This window comes from Nothoprocta perdicaria, unplaced genomic scaffold (assembly GCF_003342845.1).
Source record: "Nothoprocta perdicaria isolate Ctin4 unplaced genomic scaffold, notPer1 scaffold_9, whole genome shotgun sequence".
In the NCBI taxonomy this organism is placed as follows: domain Eukaryota; kingdom Metazoa; phylum Chordata; class Aves; order Tinamiformes; family Tinamidae; genus Nothoprocta; species Nothoprocta perdicaria.
The window spans coordinates 8,505,393-8,524,927 of NW_020456198.1; the positions used below are offsets into that span (position 1 = coordinate 8,505,393).

The 19,535-nt window shown below is 70.9% G+C and overlaps 1 protein-coding gene across 1 annotated transcript in view; it reads right to left on the reverse strand.

The window, feature by feature from the left end:
* Nucleotides 1-5,120: 5,120 nt before the first annotated feature.
* The window catches only part of COL7A1 (collagen type VII alpha 1 chain), a 26,453-nt gene continuing 12,038 nt past the window's right edge, over nucleotides 5,121-19,535 (reverse strand). The window contains exons 44-103 of the mRNA XM_026052629.1: nucleotides 19,354-19,434; nucleotides 19,121-19,156; nucleotides 18,997-19,041; nucleotides 18,850-18,921; nucleotides 18,579-18,623; nucleotides 17,697-17,777; nucleotides 17,531-17,566; nucleotides 17,410-17,445; nucleotides 17,253-17,333; nucleotides 17,082-17,117; nucleotides 16,747-16,818; nucleotides 16,516-16,560; nucleotides 16,276-16,311; nucleotides 16,096-16,131; nucleotides 15,653-15,757; nucleotides 15,470-15,505; nucleotides 15,280-15,315; nucleotides 14,940-14,987; nucleotides 14,751-14,786; nucleotides 14,487-14,618; nucleotides 14,052-14,261; nucleotides 13,942-13,977; nucleotides 13,781-13,825; nucleotides 13,643-13,714; nucleotides 13,462-13,506; nucleotides 13,269-13,331; nucleotides 13,145-13,189; nucleotides 12,893-12,928; nucleotides 12,624-12,659; nucleotides 12,431-12,475; nucleotides 12,296-12,328; nucleotides 12,133-12,195; nucleotides 12,012-12,047; nucleotides 11,782-11,862; nucleotides 11,617-11,685; nucleotides 11,476-11,511; nucleotides 11,333-11,374; nucleotides 10,791-10,826; nucleotides 10,312-10,437; nucleotides 9,825-9,860; nucleotides 9,688-9,747; nucleotides 9,495-9,539; nucleotides 9,380-9,415; nucleotides 9,232-9,267; nucleotides 9,092-9,148; nucleotides 8,784-8,855; nucleotides 8,528-8,599; nucleotides 8,401-8,436; nucleotides 8,187-8,267; nucleotides 8,060-8,113; nucleotides 7,846-7,899; nucleotides 7,700-7,762; nucleotides 7,472-7,534; nucleotides 7,203-7,319; nucleotides 6,975-7,052; nucleotides 6,839-6,892; nucleotides 6,582-6,630; nucleotides 6,445-6,489; nucleotides 5,380-5,466; nucleotides 5,121-5,131 (exon numbers count right to left, since the gene is read on the reverse strand). Coding sequence (XP_025908414.1) covers nucleotides 5,121-5,131; nucleotides 5,380-5,466; nucleotides 6,445-6,489; nucleotides 6,582-6,630; nucleotides 6,839-6,892; nucleotides 6,975-7,052; nucleotides 7,203-7,319; nucleotides 7,472-7,534; nucleotides 7,700-7,762; nucleotides 7,846-7,899; nucleotides 8,060-8,113; nucleotides 8,187-8,267; nucleotides 8,401-8,436; nucleotides 8,528-8,599; nucleotides 8,784-8,855; nucleotides 9,092-9,148; nucleotides 9,232-9,267; nucleotides 9,380-9,415; nucleotides 9,495-9,539; nucleotides 9,688-9,747; nucleotides 9,825-9,860; nucleotides 10,312-10,437; nucleotides 10,791-10,826; nucleotides 11,333-11,374; nucleotides 11,476-11,511; nucleotides 11,617-11,685; nucleotides 11,782-11,862; nucleotides 12,012-12,047; nucleotides 12,133-12,195; nucleotides 12,296-12,328; nucleotides 12,431-12,475; nucleotides 12,624-12,659; nucleotides 12,893-12,928; nucleotides 13,145-13,189; nucleotides 13,269-13,331; nucleotides 13,462-13,506; nucleotides 13,643-13,714; nucleotides 13,781-13,825; nucleotides 13,942-13,977; nucleotides 14,052-14,261; nucleotides 14,487-14,618; nucleotides 14,751-14,786; nucleotides 14,940-14,987; nucleotides 15,280-15,315; nucleotides 15,470-15,505; nucleotides 15,653-15,757; nucleotides 16,096-16,131; nucleotides 16,276-16,311; nucleotides 16,516-16,560; nucleotides 16,747-16,818; nucleotides 17,082-17,117; nucleotides 17,253-17,333; nucleotides 17,410-17,445; nucleotides 17,531-17,566; nucleotides 17,697-17,777; nucleotides 18,579-18,623; nucleotides 18,850-18,921; nucleotides 18,997-19,041; nucleotides 19,121-19,156; nucleotides 19,354-19,434 — 3,492 coding nt within the window. The remainder of the gene's footprint in view (nucleotides 5,132-5,379; nucleotides 5,467-6,444; nucleotides 6,490-6,581; nucleotides 6,631-6,838; nucleotides 6,893-6,974; nucleotides 7,053-7,202; nucleotides 7,320-7,471; nucleotides 7,535-7,699; nucleotides 7,763-7,845; nucleotides 7,900-8,059; nucleotides 8,114-8,186; nucleotides 8,268-8,400; nucleotides 8,437-8,527; nucleotides 8,600-8,783; nucleotides 8,856-9,091; nucleotides 9,149-9,231; nucleotides 9,268-9,379; nucleotides 9,416-9,494; nucleotides 9,540-9,687; nucleotides 9,748-9,824; nucleotides 9,861-10,311; nucleotides 10,438-10,790; nucleotides 10,827-11,332; nucleotides 11,375-11,475; nucleotides 11,512-11,616; nucleotides 11,686-11,781; nucleotides 11,863-12,011; nucleotides 12,048-12,132; nucleotides 12,196-12,295; nucleotides 12,329-12,430; nucleotides 12,476-12,623; nucleotides 12,660-12,892; nucleotides 12,929-13,144; nucleotides 13,190-13,268; nucleotides 13,332-13,461; nucleotides 13,507-13,642; nucleotides 13,715-13,780; nucleotides 13,826-13,941; nucleotides 13,978-14,051; nucleotides 14,262-14,486; nucleotides 14,619-14,750; nucleotides 14,787-14,939; nucleotides 14,988-15,279; nucleotides 15,316-15,469; nucleotides 15,506-15,652; nucleotides 15,758-16,095; nucleotides 16,132-16,275; nucleotides 16,312-16,515; nucleotides 16,561-16,746; nucleotides 16,819-17,081; nucleotides 17,118-17,252; nucleotides 17,334-17,409; nucleotides 17,446-17,530; nucleotides 17,567-17,696; nucleotides 17,778-18,578; nucleotides 18,624-18,849; nucleotides 18,922-18,996; nucleotides 19,042-19,120; nucleotides 19,157-19,353; nucleotides 19,435-19,535) is intronic.

Here is a 19,535-nt window from a genome sequence, read left to right on the forward strand (position 1 = left end):
TGGCGGGGGTGAGGCGCGCGCCCGGTGCCGCTGCGCTGCCGGTACCGCCCCCGGCCCCGCCTGCGCCCGCCCCTTCCTGCCAGCCTGTCACTGCCGCCGCCGCACTGCGCAGGCGCCGCCCCGCCCGGCTCCGCCTCCGTCACCGTCCGCCAATCAGAAACCGTCTATCTTCGTCAATCACTGCGGTCTCCATGGCCACAGTTACGCCCCGCCCGTCCTGACGTGGCTCCCGGTGGCCGCCGGGGCGCTCCAGGCCTGGGGCGGGGCGAAGCTGTGGCCATGGAGACGGCGGTGATTGACGGGGAGAGGAGGGGCCTGATTGGTGGACTGTGAAGGAGGCGGAGCTTGGGGAGGGACTGGGACTTGGGTCCCCCCGGGCTGGGGATCGGGGGGACGCTGGGATGAAGGACGTGGGGTGGGGGCCAGGAAAAGGGGGCAGGAAAAGGGGACCCGCTAGGAGGGAGGCCATGGGATGGGACACTGGGATGGAGGGGACCGGGAACCCATGGGGCAGGGGGCACACGGGGCCAGCAAGGACACCCAGGGACAGGGGAGCCCTCAGGCTGCGTGAGCCCCAACCCGTCCTGACACCCCCTCCCAAAACCTGCGGCAGCTCCCGGCACGGCTGCCCGGAATGGCAGCCGGGAAGGCACCACCGGCGGCTGCGCACGGGACCGGAGCAGCGGGAGCCGCGGGTGCTCCCGGTGTAGGGGTTCCCGGTGCGGGTGCTCCCGGTGTAGGGGTTCCCGGTGCAGGGGTTCCCGGTGCGGGTGCTCCCGGCGCGGGCGCTCCCGGTGTAGGGGTTCCCGGCGCGGGTGCTCCCGGCGCGGGTGCTCCCGGCGCGGCGCTTACTACCATAGAGCCCGTACTCCTCCAAGAACATGGTGCTGCCGGCGCCGCGCGCCTTCCCGTGCCTCCTGCCCTTTGCACCGCCGCGCCGCTCGCCTCTTATCTGGGCGCCTCGCGGGACGTGGCGGACGAGGCGTCACCGGCGCCGGGTGCAGAGCCGCACAGGCTGGGAATGCCGGCCACGCGCCCACTCCCTCGCAGCCAACACGGCTCTGCCGACGGTGGTTTATTGGGGAGACTTGGGCGACGGGCTGGAACCGGGGAGCGTTCACCGGGGCGGCCGCCGCGCTGCTCCCTGTGTATCCGCGCGCTCCCGGCCCCGCGAGCCGGCTGCTCCCGGCGCCCTGGGCTCCGCCGTGGCTGCAGACAGGGTTTATCTCCTGCGGCCCACGCGGGCCATGAGCTCCGTGTTGGCCGCCGCCCTGGCCCGCAGCTCGCTGTCCCGGGCCAGCTCCAGCAGCACCCTCAGCACGTGCACGGGGACGTCCAGGGACAGGGACACCCTCGTCACGCCGCCCCTCGTCGTGCCGGTGCCAGCCCGGGGAAGGGTCCTTGTGGCGGGTGCTCCCTGGGGCAGCAGCTCTGGCTCGTCTGGCTGAGCCCCTTGCCCGGAGCCCTGCTCCAGGCTTCGCCTTTCGGAGCGGCCCGCGGGGGCCGGCGGCATCCGGCTGCTCCCGGGGCTTTCCCTGCCCAGTGCCGGCCGGGCTCCCACCGGAGACCGGGTGACAACCAGGATGGCCACCAGCAGCGTGCCGAGGGGCCCGGCGGGGAGCACCTGCGGGAATATTCCCTCGTTGGGAATAGCCCCCGGCCAGTCCCCCATGCCTGCTGCAATGCTCGCTGTCTCCTTCCCCACTCGCCCCTTGTCCCCAGGTGCGAGGGGACAGCGTCCCGGCTGCCGCAGCCGTGGGGAATCCTGCCAACCCCTCTGTTCCGCCGGGGATTCACTTGGACCCGGGACTTTCCAAGGAAAACGCTGCCCGCCCCTCAGGACGTTGGGCAATATCCCTTAAATAGCGGTGGGCAGGTGGCTGTGGGATGCCGAGGGCACGTGTAAGGCGGGCCGAGCGCAGCCCCAGCGCGTGCCCCTCCGTCCGGATGATGCCGTCCTGCTCCGGGCCGGCTCCGCAGCCTGCCCGGCTCTCCCCAGCGCGGCCGGAGCGCGAGCCCCGCGGGCAGGGACGGGCAGCCGACCCTCCGTGCCCCTGTGCCCCCGCTGGCGGGCGGCGAGCTCACCATTCCCGGCGGGATCCGCGTCCTCGCGGCCCTGCGCCCGGCTCCGGGGCTGCCCGTGCCGAACACCGGCTCTTATCCTGCCCCCAGCCCCACCTCCCGCTGCGCCGGGGGACAGGGGCGCGCGGGGGGCTGTTATTAATGCAGCCTGCCTAATAGCAGATGAAATCATCCCGGGACACGACACGGGTGGCGTTTGCCCCCTTGCAGCACCACAGGCTGCGTTTGGAGCGTGTTCCGGGAACTCCGGCGACTCAAACATCAATATCTCACGCCTGATGATGGAGATGATCTGTTTTTCCCTCTTGCTGAGGCTTCCGGCCCCTGTCAGCCTTAATCATGGAAGGAAGGGGCAAAACACACATGCCAACCATGGCTGACCAGCATTGTGCTGTTGCTGCCCTGCCAGGGGACACTCTGGTCCCCTTGCACCCTCCATATCCCTCCTTGCACCCTCCATATCCCCCCTTACACACCTCTCTATCCCCCCTTGCCCCCCTCCATATCCCTCCTTGCACCCCTCCATATCCCTCCTTGCACTCTCTCTATCCCCCCTTGCCCCCCTCTCTATCTCCCCTTGCACCCCTCCATATCTCCCCTTGCACCCTCTATATCCCCCCCGTGCCGCAGGGGTGCACAGGCCATGCGGCCCCTTCCTGCGATGAGTTGGCCGGTGCTCAGCCCGGGGGGGTGCCGCTGTCCGGGCGCGGTGGCCGCAGGATGACCCATGCTGGGATACAAGGCCGCTCTGTTCCTGCAGGCTGAGGATGCCCCCCAGGGCTGCCGGAGCAGCCCGATTTAGCCCGCGGTGCCAACACGTCACGCTGCGGCCGGCACACCCGGGGGTCCCCACACGGCTGCGGGCAGCGAGAGAGCCCCCGGGAGCGAGCGGAGCGTCCAAGGGCTGGATCCGCCCGGAATGTGGCACCAGCTCCAGGGCGGGCACCCCGCACGGCACCGAGGTGCTGCCGGCAGCCGCAGCCTCCCTGCACCCCGCGACACGGCACCCAGGACCCGCTGGGATCAAGGTGAAATTTATTCAAATGCAGCAGGTTGCAGAGAGCAGGACGGCTCTCGGGGGCCGCCGGGCTTGGAGCACGCATGGGCACGGCCAAGGGGCTGGGGGGGACGCTCTGGGACCCCCACAGGGTTTCTGGGGCGTTGAGGAGATGAGAGCAGCCTGAAACCTCTGCGGCTCTGGCAGCACCGGGACCCTGGAGAAGGAGCTGGGAGCTGTGCCAAGAGCAGCAAATAAGTTAAAAATCAAACAAACTGAGAAAACTCCGCTTTGGAAAGGAGGTTAAAAGGATGGGGGGAGCTGGGTATCCCATTTGACAGAAATTTCACCTTAATGGAAAATAAAACCAAGTGGAATGAAAACAGAACAAAACAAAAACCAAACACGCGAGCAAGAAAAATACACATTGGAAATAGCACCAGGTTCCCGCGGGATTCCCGCGGGAGGAGCAGCGGGGTGGCCGCGGCGAGCGCGGCCGCACCACGGCCCCGCCGCGGCGCCCCCGGCACGGCCGAGCTCCGTATCGCCGGGGCAGAGCCCCCGCGCCGCTGCTGGACACGGCACGGGCACCTGCGGGAAAGAGGGGGGCATCAGTGCCCAGCCCGGTGCCGCGGTGCTCCCAGAGTGGCCACGATGCTCCCTGGAGGGCTACGATGCTCCCCAAAGGGCCACAATGCTCCCAGGGTGGCCAAGATGCTCTCCAAGGGGCTGCAATGCTCCCCGAAGGGCCACAGTGCGCCCCAAGGGGCTGCATTGCTCCCCAAGGGGCCACGTTGCTCCCAGGGTGTCTGCAATGCTCCCCCCAAGGGACCTCATTGCTCCCTGAGGGGCTGCCATGCTCCCAGGGTGTCTGCAATGTGCTCCCCAAGGGGCAACCTTGCTTCCCAAGGGGCCCTGTTGCTCCCCGAGGGGTCTTAATGCTCCCCAAGGGGCCCCCTTGCTCCCCGAGGGGTCTCGATGCCCCCGGGCAGCCGTGGCGCTGGGTCCCACCTGCCTACGCCCGGCGCCCGCACAGGCGCTCGCAGTCCTCGCGGCTCTCGAAGCGGTTGGTGCCGCCGCGGCAGCCGCCGTAGACGAAGGGGCGGCACTCGGCGGCTCTTTGGTTGTAGTACCAGCGCAGCGTGTAGCGGCGGCACTCGCCCTCGTCCAGCGGCTGCGCGCAGCGCCGTGCTGCGGGCCGGGCACCGCCGTGAGCACCGTGAGCGCCACGAGTGCCTCGAGCATCGTGAGTGCCATGAGCACCACGAGCAGCATGAGCACCGTGAGTGCCACGAGCACCGTGAGCGCTGTGAGCGCCACGAGCATCATGAGCACCGTGAGCACCACGAGCAGCGTGAGCACCACGAGCTCCGTGAGTGCCACGAGCACCATGAGCACCGTGAGCACCAGGAGCACTGTGAGCGCCGTGAGCGCCACGGGCATCGTGAGCGCTGTGAGTGCCACAAGCGCCACGAGCATCGTGAGCGCCATGAGCACCATGAGCACCGTAAGAGCCCCGGCGGCCGCGGCTCCGTCCTCCCTCTGCCCGCACCGGCTGCGGAGCAGAGCGGGGCGCCCGTCCCATCCCCGCCGCCCGCCTTGGGCTCTCCCCTCTGCCGCCACCAAAGCAAGGGCGGTTTAGGAGCCCACGGCTCCCGTGGGAAGGGCAAGGGCGGGAAGGGTTCCAGGTGGCTGGGACACAGGAATGACGCTGCCCTGGGCAGTCTCTGCACCAGGAGGGTGGGCAGGGGACGTGGTGGCACAGCAGCCCTCTATGGGGACCCTCCACAGGCTGCCGGGGGCTCCGCAGGAACCAGCCCCGCACGCGTGGCGCTACTCACTGTCGTGCGCGAGGGTCTGCTCCGCGCCGGCCGCCTCCGCCGACTCCTCGTAGTCCTCCTCCGGGTACATGTGCTCGTACTCGAGGTCGCTGGCGTCAGCTACAGCGCCCGTGTTCTGCCCTGGGGGCAAGGCCGCCTGGTGAGAGCCTTGTCGCACAGGGGCAAGCAGGACTGGGGTCTGAGAGCCCACTTGCCCTCCTTTACCTCCCTCCTGCAGCCCATGCAGCCCCCTGCTTGCACATGCATGCACGCACCCATGCATGTACGCACACACTTGTGCATGCACATGCATGCATGCACACACTAGCCGCTTGCACTGCCACAGGGAGCTGGGCATCCCTTGGAACCCACACACGAGGGGCAGGAACACGCCAGGACACGCCAGGACACGCCAGGACACACAGGCAGAGCAGGGGAAAGGGGGAGCTACGAGACGGGAAGCACAGGGACGACACTCACCCTCCTCTTCCTCCGCGTGTGACAACTTAAGCACAGGGACTACATGGGCAGGGAACGGTTGGGTGGATGGATAGTTGGGGAGGAGACCTGGGAAGTGGGGAAGGAGACGGCACAAACATCAAAGAGGACGTGTAGGGAGCCCGGGGCACGTCCCTCCAGTCCCTGGGAGGGAAAACACGCTATTGCAGCTGGCACTGAACACCCTGGAGGAGAGGATCCTGCGGGAAACGCGGCCCGGGAATGGGGTCCGGCGGTGCCCCTGGATACGCTGCAGCGTGGCAGGGACACGCACACAGCCACCAGTGACCGTCCCATTCAAGGACACGTGTGGGAACCCGGGCCGGGCTGCCCTAGTGGGACGAGCGCCCGTGGGCGCCCAGTCCCGCCGGCACCGCGGCCGGGGCGGCGCTCCGGGCTCTCCGTCACCTGTTCGGCCGCGCTCCCTCTCCTGGCGGACGCGTCTTCCTCTTCCCCTGGCCAAGTTAAAGCTGTTCCTGGCATGAGTCCCCCAGCCTCCTTGGAGACAAAGCGCCCGTCTCACGCCCGCCGCAGCCCCCGCGCTCCCGTGGGGGCTCCCGCCGGCCCCCTGCACCCCTGGCCCGTGCCCAGCTGGCCAGGGCTCCCCAGCCCCACAGCGGCTTTGGCGCCCGCTCCCTCCTCGGCTCGGCAGCCTGGGGCACGCAGGCCCTGCCAGAGCCTCCTCTTCCGAGTGCTGCTGCAGCCCGACCCTCCTCCTCCTCACGCGCTCCTGCCGGGGCTGCGCAGCCCCAGCGCGGAGCTCCAGGCAGCCCCACGGTGCAGACACAGCCTGGGCACCCCTGGCACCGGCTGGAGGGAAGGCGGCTCCCAGAGGGCCCTGGCGACCGCCAGGGAAACCTGCAGCATGTGGGGCTTAGAGCTGCTCGGCACGGATGGGCGCACTGCCGAACGGGGGCACGGATGGGCGCAGTGCTGAATGGGGCGCATGGACGGCGCAGTGTCGAACCGGGCGCACAGACCCGCTCGGCACGGGAGCCGCGTGCTGCACACAGGGCTGCAGGGAGAGGGGAGGGACGGACGCGGAACCTGAGTGCTCCCGTGGATCCAGGCGCGGGAACTGCCCTCCGCAGGCTGCGGGGAGAAATGGGAGGTGGCGTGAGCGGCTGCGGTGCCGGTGCCCGGGCAGGCATGCGCCGCGGGGCGCGGGAGGGCGGCTCGCTCACCGCAGTGCTGGCTCATCTCCTGCCGCACGAAGGCCCGGATCTCCTCCTCCTGGCAGGAAGGCAGCGTGCCGAAGGGCACAGGCAGCGGATGCGGGTGGCAGTGAGGGAAAGGGCTGTTAGCCATAGGGAAAACTGTCCCCTCAGCCAGCTGGCCGAACATGGAAACAGCTCCCGGCACTGAGCCCGAGGCTGAGAGCTGGCACCCGCTCCCGCCCCAGTGACCCCCTGCGCCGCTCACCCTCCCTGTGCCCCCTTACCGTCATGCCCAGCTCGCCCTTCTCCCCGCGCAGCCCCTGGGGGCCCGGGCTGCCCTAGGGACAAGCGGAGGCAGCGCTGGGACCATGTCCCACGGCTCCGCAGAGCTCCGCGCGCGCCGGGCGCCCACCCACCAACCTGCTCTCCTCTCTCGCCGGGGATGCCGGGCACGCCGCGCGCGCCCGTCACCGCCTCACCCGCCGGGCCTCGCTCGCCCTGCAAGGGACGAATGGAAAGACTCATCCAAAAGCCGTAAAATTCCTAATTCAAAAGTACCTTCATCTTCAGCATCTCCTGCGTGTGCGCACGTGCGGGTGTGCACTCATTGCAGTGAGCCCGGTCAGCTCCGCATCCCCCAGGACTCACCTTCTGGCCCTGCATCCCCTCGGGCCCGCGGGGACCAACGATGCCCGGCGGGCCGGGGGGGCCGGGCGCCCCGTCGCTGCCCCGTGGGCCAGGGGCACCGATGACGCCCGGAGCGCCCTAGGGGAGAGCAGGGGGTCAGGCCGGGCTCCCGCTATCGCAGCCGGCGCCGGGCCCCAGAGCATCACCCGGGGCTGGAGCGGCTCTTTAGGGGCTTCAGCCCCGCTCCCGGCGCCGCGGGGACGGGGTCCTGCGCCTTCCCCCTTGCTCACCCGCTCTCCTTTCTCCCCCTGGTCCCCCTTGGCGCCCTGCTGCCCGTCGAAGCCGCGGTCGCCCTGCGGAAGGAAGGCGGGTTGTGCAGGGCGGACGCAGCAGCGGGACCGGCCCTGCGGTTCCCTGTGCTGGGGGGCTGCGGATGTCCCGAAATCCCAGCCCGGCTTCTCCTCCCAGAGCTGTGACGGGAGACAGAGCCAAGGCCTCCGGGAGGCACCTGCACCTACCTTGGGCCCCATGAGTCCCTCCTTCCCGGGGATGCCCGGCGCTCCCGACAGGCCCAGCTCTCCCTAGGGGCAAAGCAGATGCCGGGGAGCCGTGGGCCGCGTGTCCTTGTCCCCCCACCACGGGGACACCCCAGCGCGGCACTTACCGGGTCGCCCTTCCTCCCTGGCAGCCCGGAGCGGCCCGGGATGCCCGGCTCTCCCTGCGATGGGCAGGACAGACGGACAGATGGACAGCGGTCAGCGAGAGGCGGCCGCGGGGCTCACGTGCCCCCTCGGCCACCTCCCTGCTCACGGATGCTCAAGGGACACGGGGTGACAGGGTGTGGGTACCAGCCAGGCTGCCCCAGCACCGCCACCCACCTTCTCGCCCTTGTCACCATCAAGGCCACAGGCGCCTTTGACGCCCCGATCGCCCTGCGGGGGAGAGGGGGTGAGCGGAGCCGCGGTGCCCTGCGCGGGCCTGGCCGGGCGCGCGGGGACGACGCACCTTGGGGCCACGCATGCCCAGCGGGCCCATGTCGCCCTTCTCTCCCCGGGCGCCGGGGATGCCGTCCCGGCCCTGCTGGCCCTGCGGGAGAGGCAAACGCAGCGTGACACAGCGTGGCACCGAGTGGTATCGCGTGACACCGAGTGACACTGCTTGGCACGGAGTGACGCAGGGCTCCTGCCCGCAGGGCGGCGGCGCTGAAGCGGGTCCTCACCGGCTCACCAGGCTCTCCCGACGCACCGACTTCTCCCTGCAAAGGGCGCAGGCAAAGGCAGGGCTCAGGGCCGGGGACACCGCGGGCCCTGCGCCCCCGGGTGCCCGGCGGCCGCCCGGCTCCTCACCTTCTGCCCGCCGGGGCCGCGCGCCCCGGGGAAGCCCGTGGAGCCCTTCTCCCCCTGCTCGCCCCGTGCCCCCTGCAAGTGCAGACCGTGAGGGCCACCGAGGCGTCTAGAGCCCCTGCACAGCGGTGCCCAGCAGCGGCCGCGGCGGTCCTCTGTGCTGGGGTGCCGAGCACCGTGCTGGGCACTGCGCGCCGTGCCAGGCTCGGGCTGCGCACGCTCCGGTGCCCTGGCCCCCAGCCCTCCCTGCAGCCCCTACCTTCTCTCCAGGGATGCCCTGCTCGCCCTTGTCCCCTTTGTCCCCTTCTGTGCCCTTCAGGCCACGCTCTCCCTGCGGGGGAAGCAGAGGGAGGGCACGGGAATGAGGATGGGATGAGGAGGAGAGACGTCCCCAGCGCTTTTGCCACGCGGCCGCAGGGGATCTCTCTGGTGACAGGCTGGAAGAGCAGCTCCAGGCAGGAGCTGCCTGTGGGGACGGGGAGGACGGGAAGGGGGACGGGGAGGACGGGAGGGGGACGGGGAGGACGAGTAGGGCACAGGGAGGACGGGAAGGGGTCAGGCTCCTACCGGCTCCCCCTTGCTGCCCCGCGCTCCAGCGGGCCCCTCCACCACGACGGTATCGCCCTGCACGGGACAGGAGAGAGGCGTAGGTGACACGGGCAGTGCCACCACCCTCCCGCTGTCCTGGCGCCAGCCCCGGCACCCACCTTGTCTCCTTTGGGCCCCATGGCCCCGATGTCTCCCTGCAAGGAAGGGTTGGGGTTGAGGTGCTGTGTGGGCAGTGGGGAGGGGGCACCCCTCTGCATGGGGACCCCGGCCCGCCGGAGCCGCGTGGTGGCCCCGAGCGCTGCCTACCTTGTCCCCGCGCTCCCCGCGGTTCCCGGGCAGGCCCTGCAGGAGAGAGGACAGGGATGGTGAGGCAGGGACGGGGCTAGAGAGGCAGGCAGGGATATGGGGGGGTGGGATTTACCGCCGGTCCGCGGTCCCCTTCCAGCCCCGGGCGCCCATCGTCACCCTGCAGGAGAAAAGGCAGCGGAACGGCAGGCTGGGAGCAGGAGTGTCCCCAGCGCAGCGGCGGCCGCGGCGGCCGGCAGCAGCCCGAGCGCCCGGCCGGGGGGCTCTGCCCCGCACGGGCACCCTGCGAGGGCAGCAGCGGCGCCTACCCGCGGGCCGGGGTCTCCTCGCTCGCCTCTGGCTCCGGGCAGCCCGATCCCCGGCTCCCCCTGCGCCGCGGGCGGGGAAGCGAGGATGCGTTAGGGTCCTGGCCGCGGTCACCGTCCCCCTGCGCGCCGGGTCCTACCTTGTCACCCTTCAGGCCGGACAGCCCTCGTGCGCCCTGGAACGAAGGGGACAGATGAGCAGAGCAGCTCCAGCTGCAAGCGGCACTGGGGAGCAACCTTGGGGCTGTCCCAGGGATGAAACGTCCTGGCTGCCCTGTCCCACTACAGGAACGTGGTGCCGGATGCCCTGACGCCTCCCTCCGTCTGGGCTCTGCGGATCCCCGAGCCCCGGGGCTCTCCGGAGCCCCGAGCAGCCACAAGCCCCAGCACAGCCCCGGGGACACCCCCGCGCTGCCCCCCAGCACAGGCACCCGGGGGCACTGGGCTCGCACACTCACAGCTGGCCCCTGGGGCCCTGGCAGTCCCGCCGGTCCGGATGTGCCGTCTCGCCCGGGAATGCCCAGGGGCCCCTTGGAGAGAGGGGCCGGTGAGCGGCGCGCGGGGCGCTGCGCAGGCCGCGCGGGGCGGCGGGGAGCACCGGGGGGCAGGCGGGACCCCGTCCTTTACCCTCTCTCCGGGGGGCCCCGGCGGGCCCGGCTGCCCGCTCTCTCCTCTCAAGCCCGGCTGGCCCGGGCTCCCGGCGACTCCTGCCAAGCCGGGCGGTCCCGGTGGGCCTGGCAAGCCAGTGTCACCCTGGAGCAGAGCGGGAAAGATGGGCAAACTGAGGGGAAAAGATGGGGAGACAGCCCCCAGGGAGAGCCCAGGGACACAGCAGCCCAGCAGGCTGGACACAAGCCGGCAGCTGGGCACACGAGCAGAGCTGGAGTGACGCAGGGCACAAGCCACCTTCAAGCCAGGAGGTCCGTCCTGTCCCGGGGGTCCCCGCACACCGACGCCAGGAGAGCCCTGCACGGGTGGCAGACAGTCACCCATGGGGCAGGCCCAGGAGAGGCGTCCTGGGGGTCTCGGGGGCACTGTGGCCCCCCCGAGCTGCCCCCCATGCCTGGGAGACACCCTGCCCGCCTGGGACAAGGGGGCTCTCTTACCTTTTCCCCCTTGGCTCCAGCGGATCCTTTGGCTCCCTGTGGAGACACGGAGGCACCAGGAGGTGTGAGCAGAGGACGGGCGGTGCAGGGGGCAGCGATGCCCACGCTGGGCACACGTGCTCCCAGCAGCTCCACAGCAGGACACACGGATGGGCTCCCAACCAGCAGCGGTGACACTGCCCCGGCGCTGGGAGCTGCAGCGGGTCCAGCCCTCCCGGGCAGCACCGACCCGCCCGGCACCCCACTGGCTCCTACTCACATCTTCCCCAGGATCTCCGGGCTCTCCAAAACCTCCAGGCTCCCCCTGGCCACAGGAAAGAAGCAAAGGGCAGAGGTGGTGGCTGGGGACGGGGGCGGACGCGGCTGCCCACCGCCCTGCCCGCCGGCCCGCGGCAGCTCCGCACCTTCTCTCCCTTGGGGCCAGGCAGCCCCCGCTCGCCCTTGGAGCCCTGCCGGGGAGCGAGAGCAGCGTTATTCCTGCGTTAGCAGGAGGCAGAGGGATGGAGAGGGGCAGAGGGACGGCGAGATGAGGACCAGCTTACGTGTTCCCGCAGCAGCACGCCGTCGAGCAGCGCCGGCTCGCCCTGCAGCAGCACACAGCGGTCAGCGTGCACCCCTTGCAGTGACGGGTGCCGTGGCGCAGCCCCGGGCCGGGCACAGCACCCCCTGCCCCCCGGCTCCTCACCTTCTCGCCTTTGGCTCCGGGAGGGCCAGCAACAGCCTGTGGTGTGGGGGAGAAGGGGCTGGTTAGCAGGGCAGGCCGAGGCTCCTGCACCGGGGCGGGCAGGGGCGGTTGCTGACCGCTCCTGCAGGACTCGGCACTCACCTGGCCCGGTGCTCCGGCGTCCCCAGGCTCTCCTTTGGGACCTGCAGGGCCCGACGGTCCCGGCAGCCCCTGGCACAAACGGCACAGCCGTCAGCCCGGTGCCAAGGGCCCGGCGGGCGCAGCTGCCCCCGCCTCCTGGCCACCGCGGCCATCCCCAGCACGCACCGTCTTGCCGGGCAGCCCCGGCTCGCCGTCCTTGCCTGGCACGCCGTCCCTGCCCGGCACGCCCGGCTTCCCGCTCTCCCCCTGCGGGCGGCAAAGCGGGAGCTGGGGCTGCAGGGCAGGGCTGGGGACGGCACATCCCCAGGGAGCCCCAGCCCCGCTGCCCATGGCAGCCTGGATTTGCCACCCGGACCAGGCGAGACTCAGGGATGCTGTGGGGAAGGAGCACTCACCACCTGTCCTGGCAGCCCGGGGGCACCCTGCGGGCCCTGCGATAGAGAGTGAGCACAAGGTGAAGCGGCAGCGGAGCGCAGCAAGGGCCTCTCCCAAGCGCAGAGCGCCCCGGGTACCTACCACGAGGCCGGGGGGTCCGGGGGGTCCGGGCAGCCCTATGCTGCCCTGGGGACCAGGCAAGCCCTGCAAGGCCGAGAGCGGTGTCAGGGGAGCCGCGGTGCTGCCCTCGGCACGGCCTGCCCGGTGGTGCCCGGTGAGGGGGCCGGGAGGGCGCAGGACTCACCCGGATGCTGGAGCCGGGTTCCCCTGGATCGCCCTGCAAGGACAGCACCGGTCAGCCCCCCGCCCCGACCCAGAGCCACCGCCGCGTCACAGCGTGTCACCAGCTGCTGCCAGCTCCAGCAGGGCCACCACGTACCTTCACACCAGGCGGGCCCTGGCCGCCCGGCGGGCCGGCGGCGCCCTGCGGAGAGCAGCGGCATGTTGTCTATGGGGTGGCCGAGCCCTGGCCCTGCGCTTGCAGCCCCACGGCACGGCAAGGGCGCCCGGGACCACGCGCGGTCCCGGCCCTTGGCCGCCCCAGCTCACTGCCGCGCAGGGCAAGTCCTTACCGGAGGTCCTGGTGGGCCCGGCTCTCCCTGGTTGCCCTGAGGGGACGAGGGAAGCGGTCAGCGCCAGGAGGGATTCCCAGCGCTGCGACGCATTCCCTGGCAGGGGGAGGCCGGACAGCGCCGGCAGGGACGAGCGAAGCGGGGCCAAACCCAGCAGGACACGTGGGGCCGGCGCTGCCTGAGCCCACCGTGGTGCTGGGGGACAAGGGTGCTGTCCCAGACACGCGCACGCAGCAGGACAGGGACACGTGGGTGACACGAACACCTACCGGGCGGCCCAGCACGCCGGGGAAGCCTGGCAAGCCCTGGAAAGGACCACGGCAAAGGTGGCGGGTTAGGGACACAGAGCCGGACCCAGACCCGCAGGCGAGCGGTACTTACGGCGGGGCGGGCAGCCCCTAAAGCCCCGCATCCCTGCGCGGGATGAGGACGCAGTGCGGCGCAGGAACGCTGCGGGCAGGGCTGCGGGCACCTTCCCCCCGACCTGTCCCATGCCCACCCCGCGCGCCCGCCCCACTCACCGGCTTCCCGTCGGGACCCGCCAGTCCCCTCTCGCCCGGGAGGCCCTAGAGCCGGGGGACAGGGCGGGTGTCAGGGCGCGGGCCGGGCCGCGGGGACAGGGCGCGGGCAGCGTGCCCTACTCACCGGGGAGCCGTCGCGGCCCTTGTCGCCCGCCTCTCCCGGCGCGCCCCGCGGCCCGGCTTCGCCCTGCGGGGAGAGGCGCGCGCTGCGGAGCCCGGCCGCGCCGCACCGGCCGCCGCTCCATCGCAGAGAGCCGAGCGCGCGCCGAGACGCAGCGGGAAGCGCGGGACGCTCCGGAGACTTACTACACGCAGACCTTATCTCCTTTGGGTCCGCGCTCGCCCTCGGCGCCCGGCTCGCCCTGCGGGGAGAGGCAGCCGCCGTCGGCCACGCGGCCCCGGTGCCACCGCCGGCACCGGCCCCATCAGCCCGGGCACGGGGCTGGCACCGCATGCACGGCTCCCGTCCCGGCTCCGGCCCCTCGTCGCGGCTGTCACCTTGGCTCCCTTGGCTCCGGCGGTGCCGCGCTCGCCCGGGAGGCCCATGACGCTGCCCTCAGCCACGTCCGCCTGCGGGCACGGCGGTCAGCCCCGCGGCACCCTGCCACCCCGCGCACCGCAGCACACGGCACCTACCTTGGGCCCGGGGGGACCGGGGGGGCCCGGCAAACCCTCTCTGCCCTGGCAACAAGACACATGGGACAAGCATCAGAGGGGCGCAGCAGAGCCCGGTCACCCCTCGCTCACCTGCGGGTGCCCCATGGAGAGCCTGTCTCCAGGAGCCGTGCCCGGCTCACCTGCTCGCCACGGTCGCCCTTGTCGCCTCGCTCGCCCTGGGGACACAGGCAGCGCCCGTCACAGGCAGCACGGGCAGGCAGGGTCCCCGGCCCGCGCCCGCGCCACTCACCTTCTCGCCGGGCCTCCCGGCCTCCCCCAGCTCGCCGGCCCGGCCCGGCACCCCAGGGATCCCCGGCTTGCCGGGCTCTCCCGGCTGCCCAGGCGGCCCCTCGGGGCCCCGCTCACCCACAGCACGGCCCGTGGGGCCCTGCGGGCCGGGCGCGCCCTGGTCCCCCTTGTCGCCTTTGGGTCCCCGCTCGCCGGGGAAGCCCATGGAGCCCTGCAAAACACAGCATTGCTCTGCTGCCGCTGCGCTGCGGGGCACACACCCCCAAAGCGTGGGGCCGGCAGCCACCCAAAGCATCCCAAGGTGGGATGACGGCACCAGGGCAGCAGCAGCCCTGGTGGTGGGTGGCTGGCAGGGGTCTCTGAGCCAGCCCGGGCACAGGGCAGGGGGCATTGCAGCACATTGGGTACAGGGTGCCCTGCTCAAGGTCTCGCTCACCTCTCTGCCCGGCGGCCCCCTCTCCCCCGGCTCCCCTCTGCTGCCCTTCTGGCCCCGCAGGCGCTCGGACACGGGCAGGAACGAGTCCGAGCTGCCGTCGTAGGCACCCGTGAGCTCCTTGAGGGAGGAAATCTGCAAGGGAGAACGAGCCACAGGTCAGGAATGTCATCCGGCACCTCCAGCCCCGCGACCAGGTGCTCCTTGGCCAGTGGCTGGAGCAGCCCCCAGCCCACGAGTGCGGGCCCAGGGCCACTGGCTACGTACCTTGATGCCAAGAGTTTCCAGGCTACGTTCAATGTTCTGCAATACAGGGACATTAGGAATGGAGCTGGTGCCAGCCTGCTTGTCCCACCTGGGTTCTGGGGCTCCAGCCCAGGAATAACGTCCCGGCCCCACCAACCTCCCAGTGGTAGGAGCTTTATTTGGGGGTCAGTCAGGGCAGTAGTAACTTACCACTCCTGCCCCGGGCTCACCGCGTGCTCCGGGATTGCCAGGTCGACCCTAGGTTTGCAAAGCAAGGGCGAATGAGAAGACTACCATGGCACCGATGCTGCCCTCAGTAGGTTTCAGAGTGAACGGAGCAGCCAGAAGCATGAGGCGGGGGCTCTGTGGAGCCTGCCCTTCAGCCCTGAGGGAGCTGGGCTGGCAGCAGAGGGCAGCTCTGCCCCACGGCCCTGGCACCGGCGGGCACAGAGCTCCTGTGTTCGGGTTCAGGAGCTGCCTGGGGAAGGGGCAGCACTTCGCAGCACCCCGAGGCACCCTCAGCTTGCCACGCTCTGCTCCGGGTACTCACCGGCTCCCCTCTGGATCCGGGCTCCCCTGGGTCCCCCTGAAACACAGCGCAGGCATTAGGGCTGCTGCCCAGCACCGGCTCCAGTGTGCTCCAGCCCAGACAGGGACCCCTTTGGTGCCCCCAGGATGGCCCGAGCCCCCTCCTGCATGGGGACCCCTGAGCCCTCCAGCGTGGGCTGGAAGTCACCCACCTTTGGTCCAGCAACGCCGGGGAGGCCTGGCGAGCCCTGGAAGAGGGGACACGATAGCGCCCAGCACCCCACACCGGGGCAGTGCCCGTGGGGCAGGGCTCCTTCGCGGGCTCACAGCCCTGCTTGCCCAGCAGGAGCCTGGGCTCCCGGGTTCCAGGACTGCCAGGATCCAGGACTACACACCTGGCCCGGGGGACCGAGCTGCCCCGGGACGCCGGGGAGGCCGGGGGCGCCGGGGGGGCCTGGCACGCCGCTGTCCCCCTGCTCGCCCTTGGCACCGCTGCGGCCCTGCCAGAGGGAGAAGAGTCACTGCGGGCGGCCGCCCCGTGGCCACCAGCTCCTGCTGCCCGCGGCGCAGGGAGCACGCGGCCCCGCGAGCAGCAGGGCAGGGGCTCTCTGTCCCCTCTGACAGCCCCTCTTCTGGGCCACAATGGTGGCCGAGGACAGTGAGCTGAGGGTCCCACAGCTCCATGTCCTGCCAGCCAACAGGAGCTGGGGCCGTGTCCTCCAGCCCAGCGCTGCCCTAACGCAGGTTTGGGGCAGCCAAGCCGTGGTGGGGCTGGGGATGCTGGTGGGGAAGGTGAAGCAGAGCATGGAGGAGACCACCGGCACACCGAGGCACTCACATCTCTGCCGGGGGCTCCAGCGTCACCCTTTTCTCCCTAATCAGGAGGAAAAAGAGAAGTTCAATGGATGATTTTCCCACCAGCGCGGCACCGGGAGGTGCTCCCAGACGAGGAGCTGCTCCAAGCGAGACCCTGCCCCAATGGTGCCACTAGACACAGCCGCTGGACTATGCTGCTCACCTTCCTCCCATCTTCTCCTGGCGTCCCGTCTTCCCCCTGGAAAGGCAGGCCCGGAGTCAGCGCCCACCCGCCGGCAGCCCGGGCTGATCCCAACATCCCCACATGGGACGGGACGGGAACGGTGCCGCAGGCTACAAGCACAGCGAGCTCTTCACCATGCACTGCCCGGCCCAGGGCTGGGCACTCCTTGTGGGTGTGGGGGTGCTCTCCCCATCCCTGCAGCCCCCAGGCTCTACTCACATTCTTGCCGTTGAGGCCGGGTTTGCCGTCGTCACCGGCTTTGCCCTGCGAGGAGAGCGTTATGGAGGGAGCTGCCCGCGCAGCCGGCACCGGCAGCCAGGTCCCTGGCACCAGATCCCGGTGCCAGCCGGGCAGCCGGAGCCGCCCGGGAGCAGCCTGAGCGGGGACGGAGCAGCCGGAGTGGGGACGGAGCAGGAGGCAGCCCCGGTGCCCGGAGCAGCCGCTACTTACAGGGAGGCCGGGGGGTCCCGGGGGGCCGACGGGGCCGGGCAGGCCCTGCTCCCCACGCAGCCCGGGCAGGCCCTGCAGGGAGAGGAGACGGCGAGAGGCAGCGCCCTGCTTGGGTACCCAGCAGCACGGCACCCATCTCCCACGGCAGGGACAGGGACGGTGCCCTGGGACAGGGGACCCGGGGGGAGCCTCCGCTGCCCAAGGCGGGGGATGTTCCCAACGTCCTGCCCCAGGGTGAGCAGTGAGGGGGATGGAGCCAGGACGCTTGGCCAGAGCTGGCAGCATCACCCACGCTACGCACCCTGGCACCAACCTGTGCGCCCTGGGGTACTTACGTCCCGGCCGGGGTCCCCCTGCTTCCCGACGTCACCCTGCACAGAAGAAGGATGTGAGGGCAGAGGCAGACAGGACGCCGCGTGCCCAGGGGCCCTGCTGCGGGGCGCAGAGGGCCGCAGTCCCCGGGCAGGGCGCCGGAGGTGCCCGCGGGGCTCCCGTTCCCGGCTCACCCTCAGCCCGGCAGGACCCGGCGGCCCCGGTTTGCCTTCCAGCCCGTTGCGGCCGTCCAGCCCCGGCGGGCCACGGTCACCCTGCAAGAGACGGGGGTGAGGGCCGCGGGGCGCGGGAGGGACAGGGCGCACTGGGGCAGCCCCCAGGCCCCTTTACCTTCTCTCCTGGCGGGCCTCGCTCCCCAGGGTCACCCTGTGGGGCGCGAAGAGAAGTGAGCAGGAGGGGTGCCCCCGAGCAGGGGGGCAGCACAGACCCCCGCGGGGACGAGGGGACTCACCCGTGCGCCGGGGGGGCCTCGGGGGCCCTCGATGCCCTGCAAGACAACGAGCCGAGCTCAGCGCTGGCACTGGGGAGGGCAAAGGGAGCCCTGGATGCCCGTCCCACCCGCCGTGGGCTCTGCCCTGGGGCATCTCCCGCCGCGGCGCCGGCGCACGGACACCTACCCGCTCTCCGGGCAGGCCGGGGGAGCCAGCTTCGCCCCTGGCGCCCTTGGCACCATCCTCGCCGGGGTCCCCAGCGTCCCCCTGCCAGGGAAGGCAGCACGCTTAGAGGGTACAGCCCAAGAGCAGGGCAAACGGGTCGCCCGGCCAGCAGCTGGCCCCAAGGCAGCCTCACGCCAAGCACCTCTCCCTTACAGCAAACAGGTTAAGCGCGGGATAACAACGAGAGCCAGGCTGTGAAAAACATGCTCCTGGACTCCCCGATCACCAAAGAAATGCAACCCAGAGAGCCAAGAGCATGTGAAGGCGTCTAAGAGGAAAAGCAGCGGGGCTGAGCACAGGGCAGGCAGCAGGACCATGACACCAGGCAGCACCCCACAGAGCACGGGCTGTGCCCCAAACCGCCTCCAGACTCTGAGGTCTTGCAAGAGGACGCTCCTCTCTAGCTCTACCCCTCTGCAAAGCCAGGCTGTGCACCAGCTCCGCGAGGGGCTATTTCGGGTGGGAAACAGGGCACACCAGGGACCAGAGGACCCTCTGGGTGGGCAGAGCCTGACCAGGGACCCGCAGGGTGCCACTCTGCCACCAGAGCTGCAGGGGACCCGCTCCTCCCTCCCGGGGCTGCCCGTTACCTTCTCGCCCTTCTCTCCCGCTGCTCCGAGCCCCCCGTCAACCTGCGAGGCAGAGAGCAGCACTGAGACCCCCTGGTGCTGGGCACCGGCGGGGAGACGGGAATGGGGCAGAGCTTACGGATCGTCCTGGGGGTCCGGGGGGCCCCTGTGGGATGGAGAGAGACAAGGGGGTTAGCAGGACCTGGGTGCAGCCCCGGAGAGGACAACGGTAACGAGGGGGCAGGCAGGCGGCCCCTGGCCGTGCGGCACTCACCGGCTCCCCGCGGTCACCCTTGGTGCCTTGCGCTCCAGGACTGCCCTGTGGGAGAGAGGGGATGGCGTGAGGGCAGGACCCACGGATGTGGGTGCCCTTGGAGGGGTGGTGCCCACGGGGTGGTGGTGCCCACGGGGTGGTGGTGCCCATAGGACAACGCTGCCCATGGATGGTGGGTGCCCCCAGGGTGCTGATCTGCACAGGACACAGGGTGCTTGTGGTGATGCCCATAGGGCAGCGGGTGCCCTAGCTTGCAAGAAGTGGTACTCACGTTTCTGCCTTCAGGACCGGGGTCCCCCGGGTCGCCCTTCTCCCCCGGGGGGCCGCGGTATCCGGGGAGGCCCTGGCCGGGGCAGAGGCAGCATCAGTGTGAGTTAGGGTTGAGGCCACCCAGCCCTCGCGCTGCCCCAGCACTCACCCGAGCACCCCTGTCTCCTGGTTTGCCAGGCGGGCCAGCTTCACCCTAGGGGAGACAGGAGGTGAGCACGGCCAGGAAACAGGGGGCATGGCGGGGGGCAGTGTCCCGGGGGGTCCTCACTCACCGGGCTGCCTTCATCGCCCTTCTCCCCACGCTCTCCCTGCAGCGCAGATCAGCGGGCACCGTCCAGCACGGCGGCAGAGAGAAAACCCCGTCACTGGTGTCCGCGCTGCTCCCCACGGAGCATCCCGCTGTCCTTGCAGGGGCATCCCCCCCCGGGGGGCTCCGCAGCAGCAGTGCCCCGCACACCCCGCGTGGGGAATGTCGGTGCTCGTTTTTAGCGGGGGCCCTTGGTACCTCCTTGCCGCGCACGCCGCTCTGCCCCGGGGCGCCCGCTCGCCCCGGCTCGCCCTTCTCGCCCGGCTCCCCCGGGTCACCCTAGGAGAAGGAGAAGGAGAAGGAGAAGGAGAAGGAGAAGGAGAAGGAGAAGGAGAAGGAGAAGGAGAAGGAGAAGGAGAAGGAGAAGGAGAAGGAGAAGG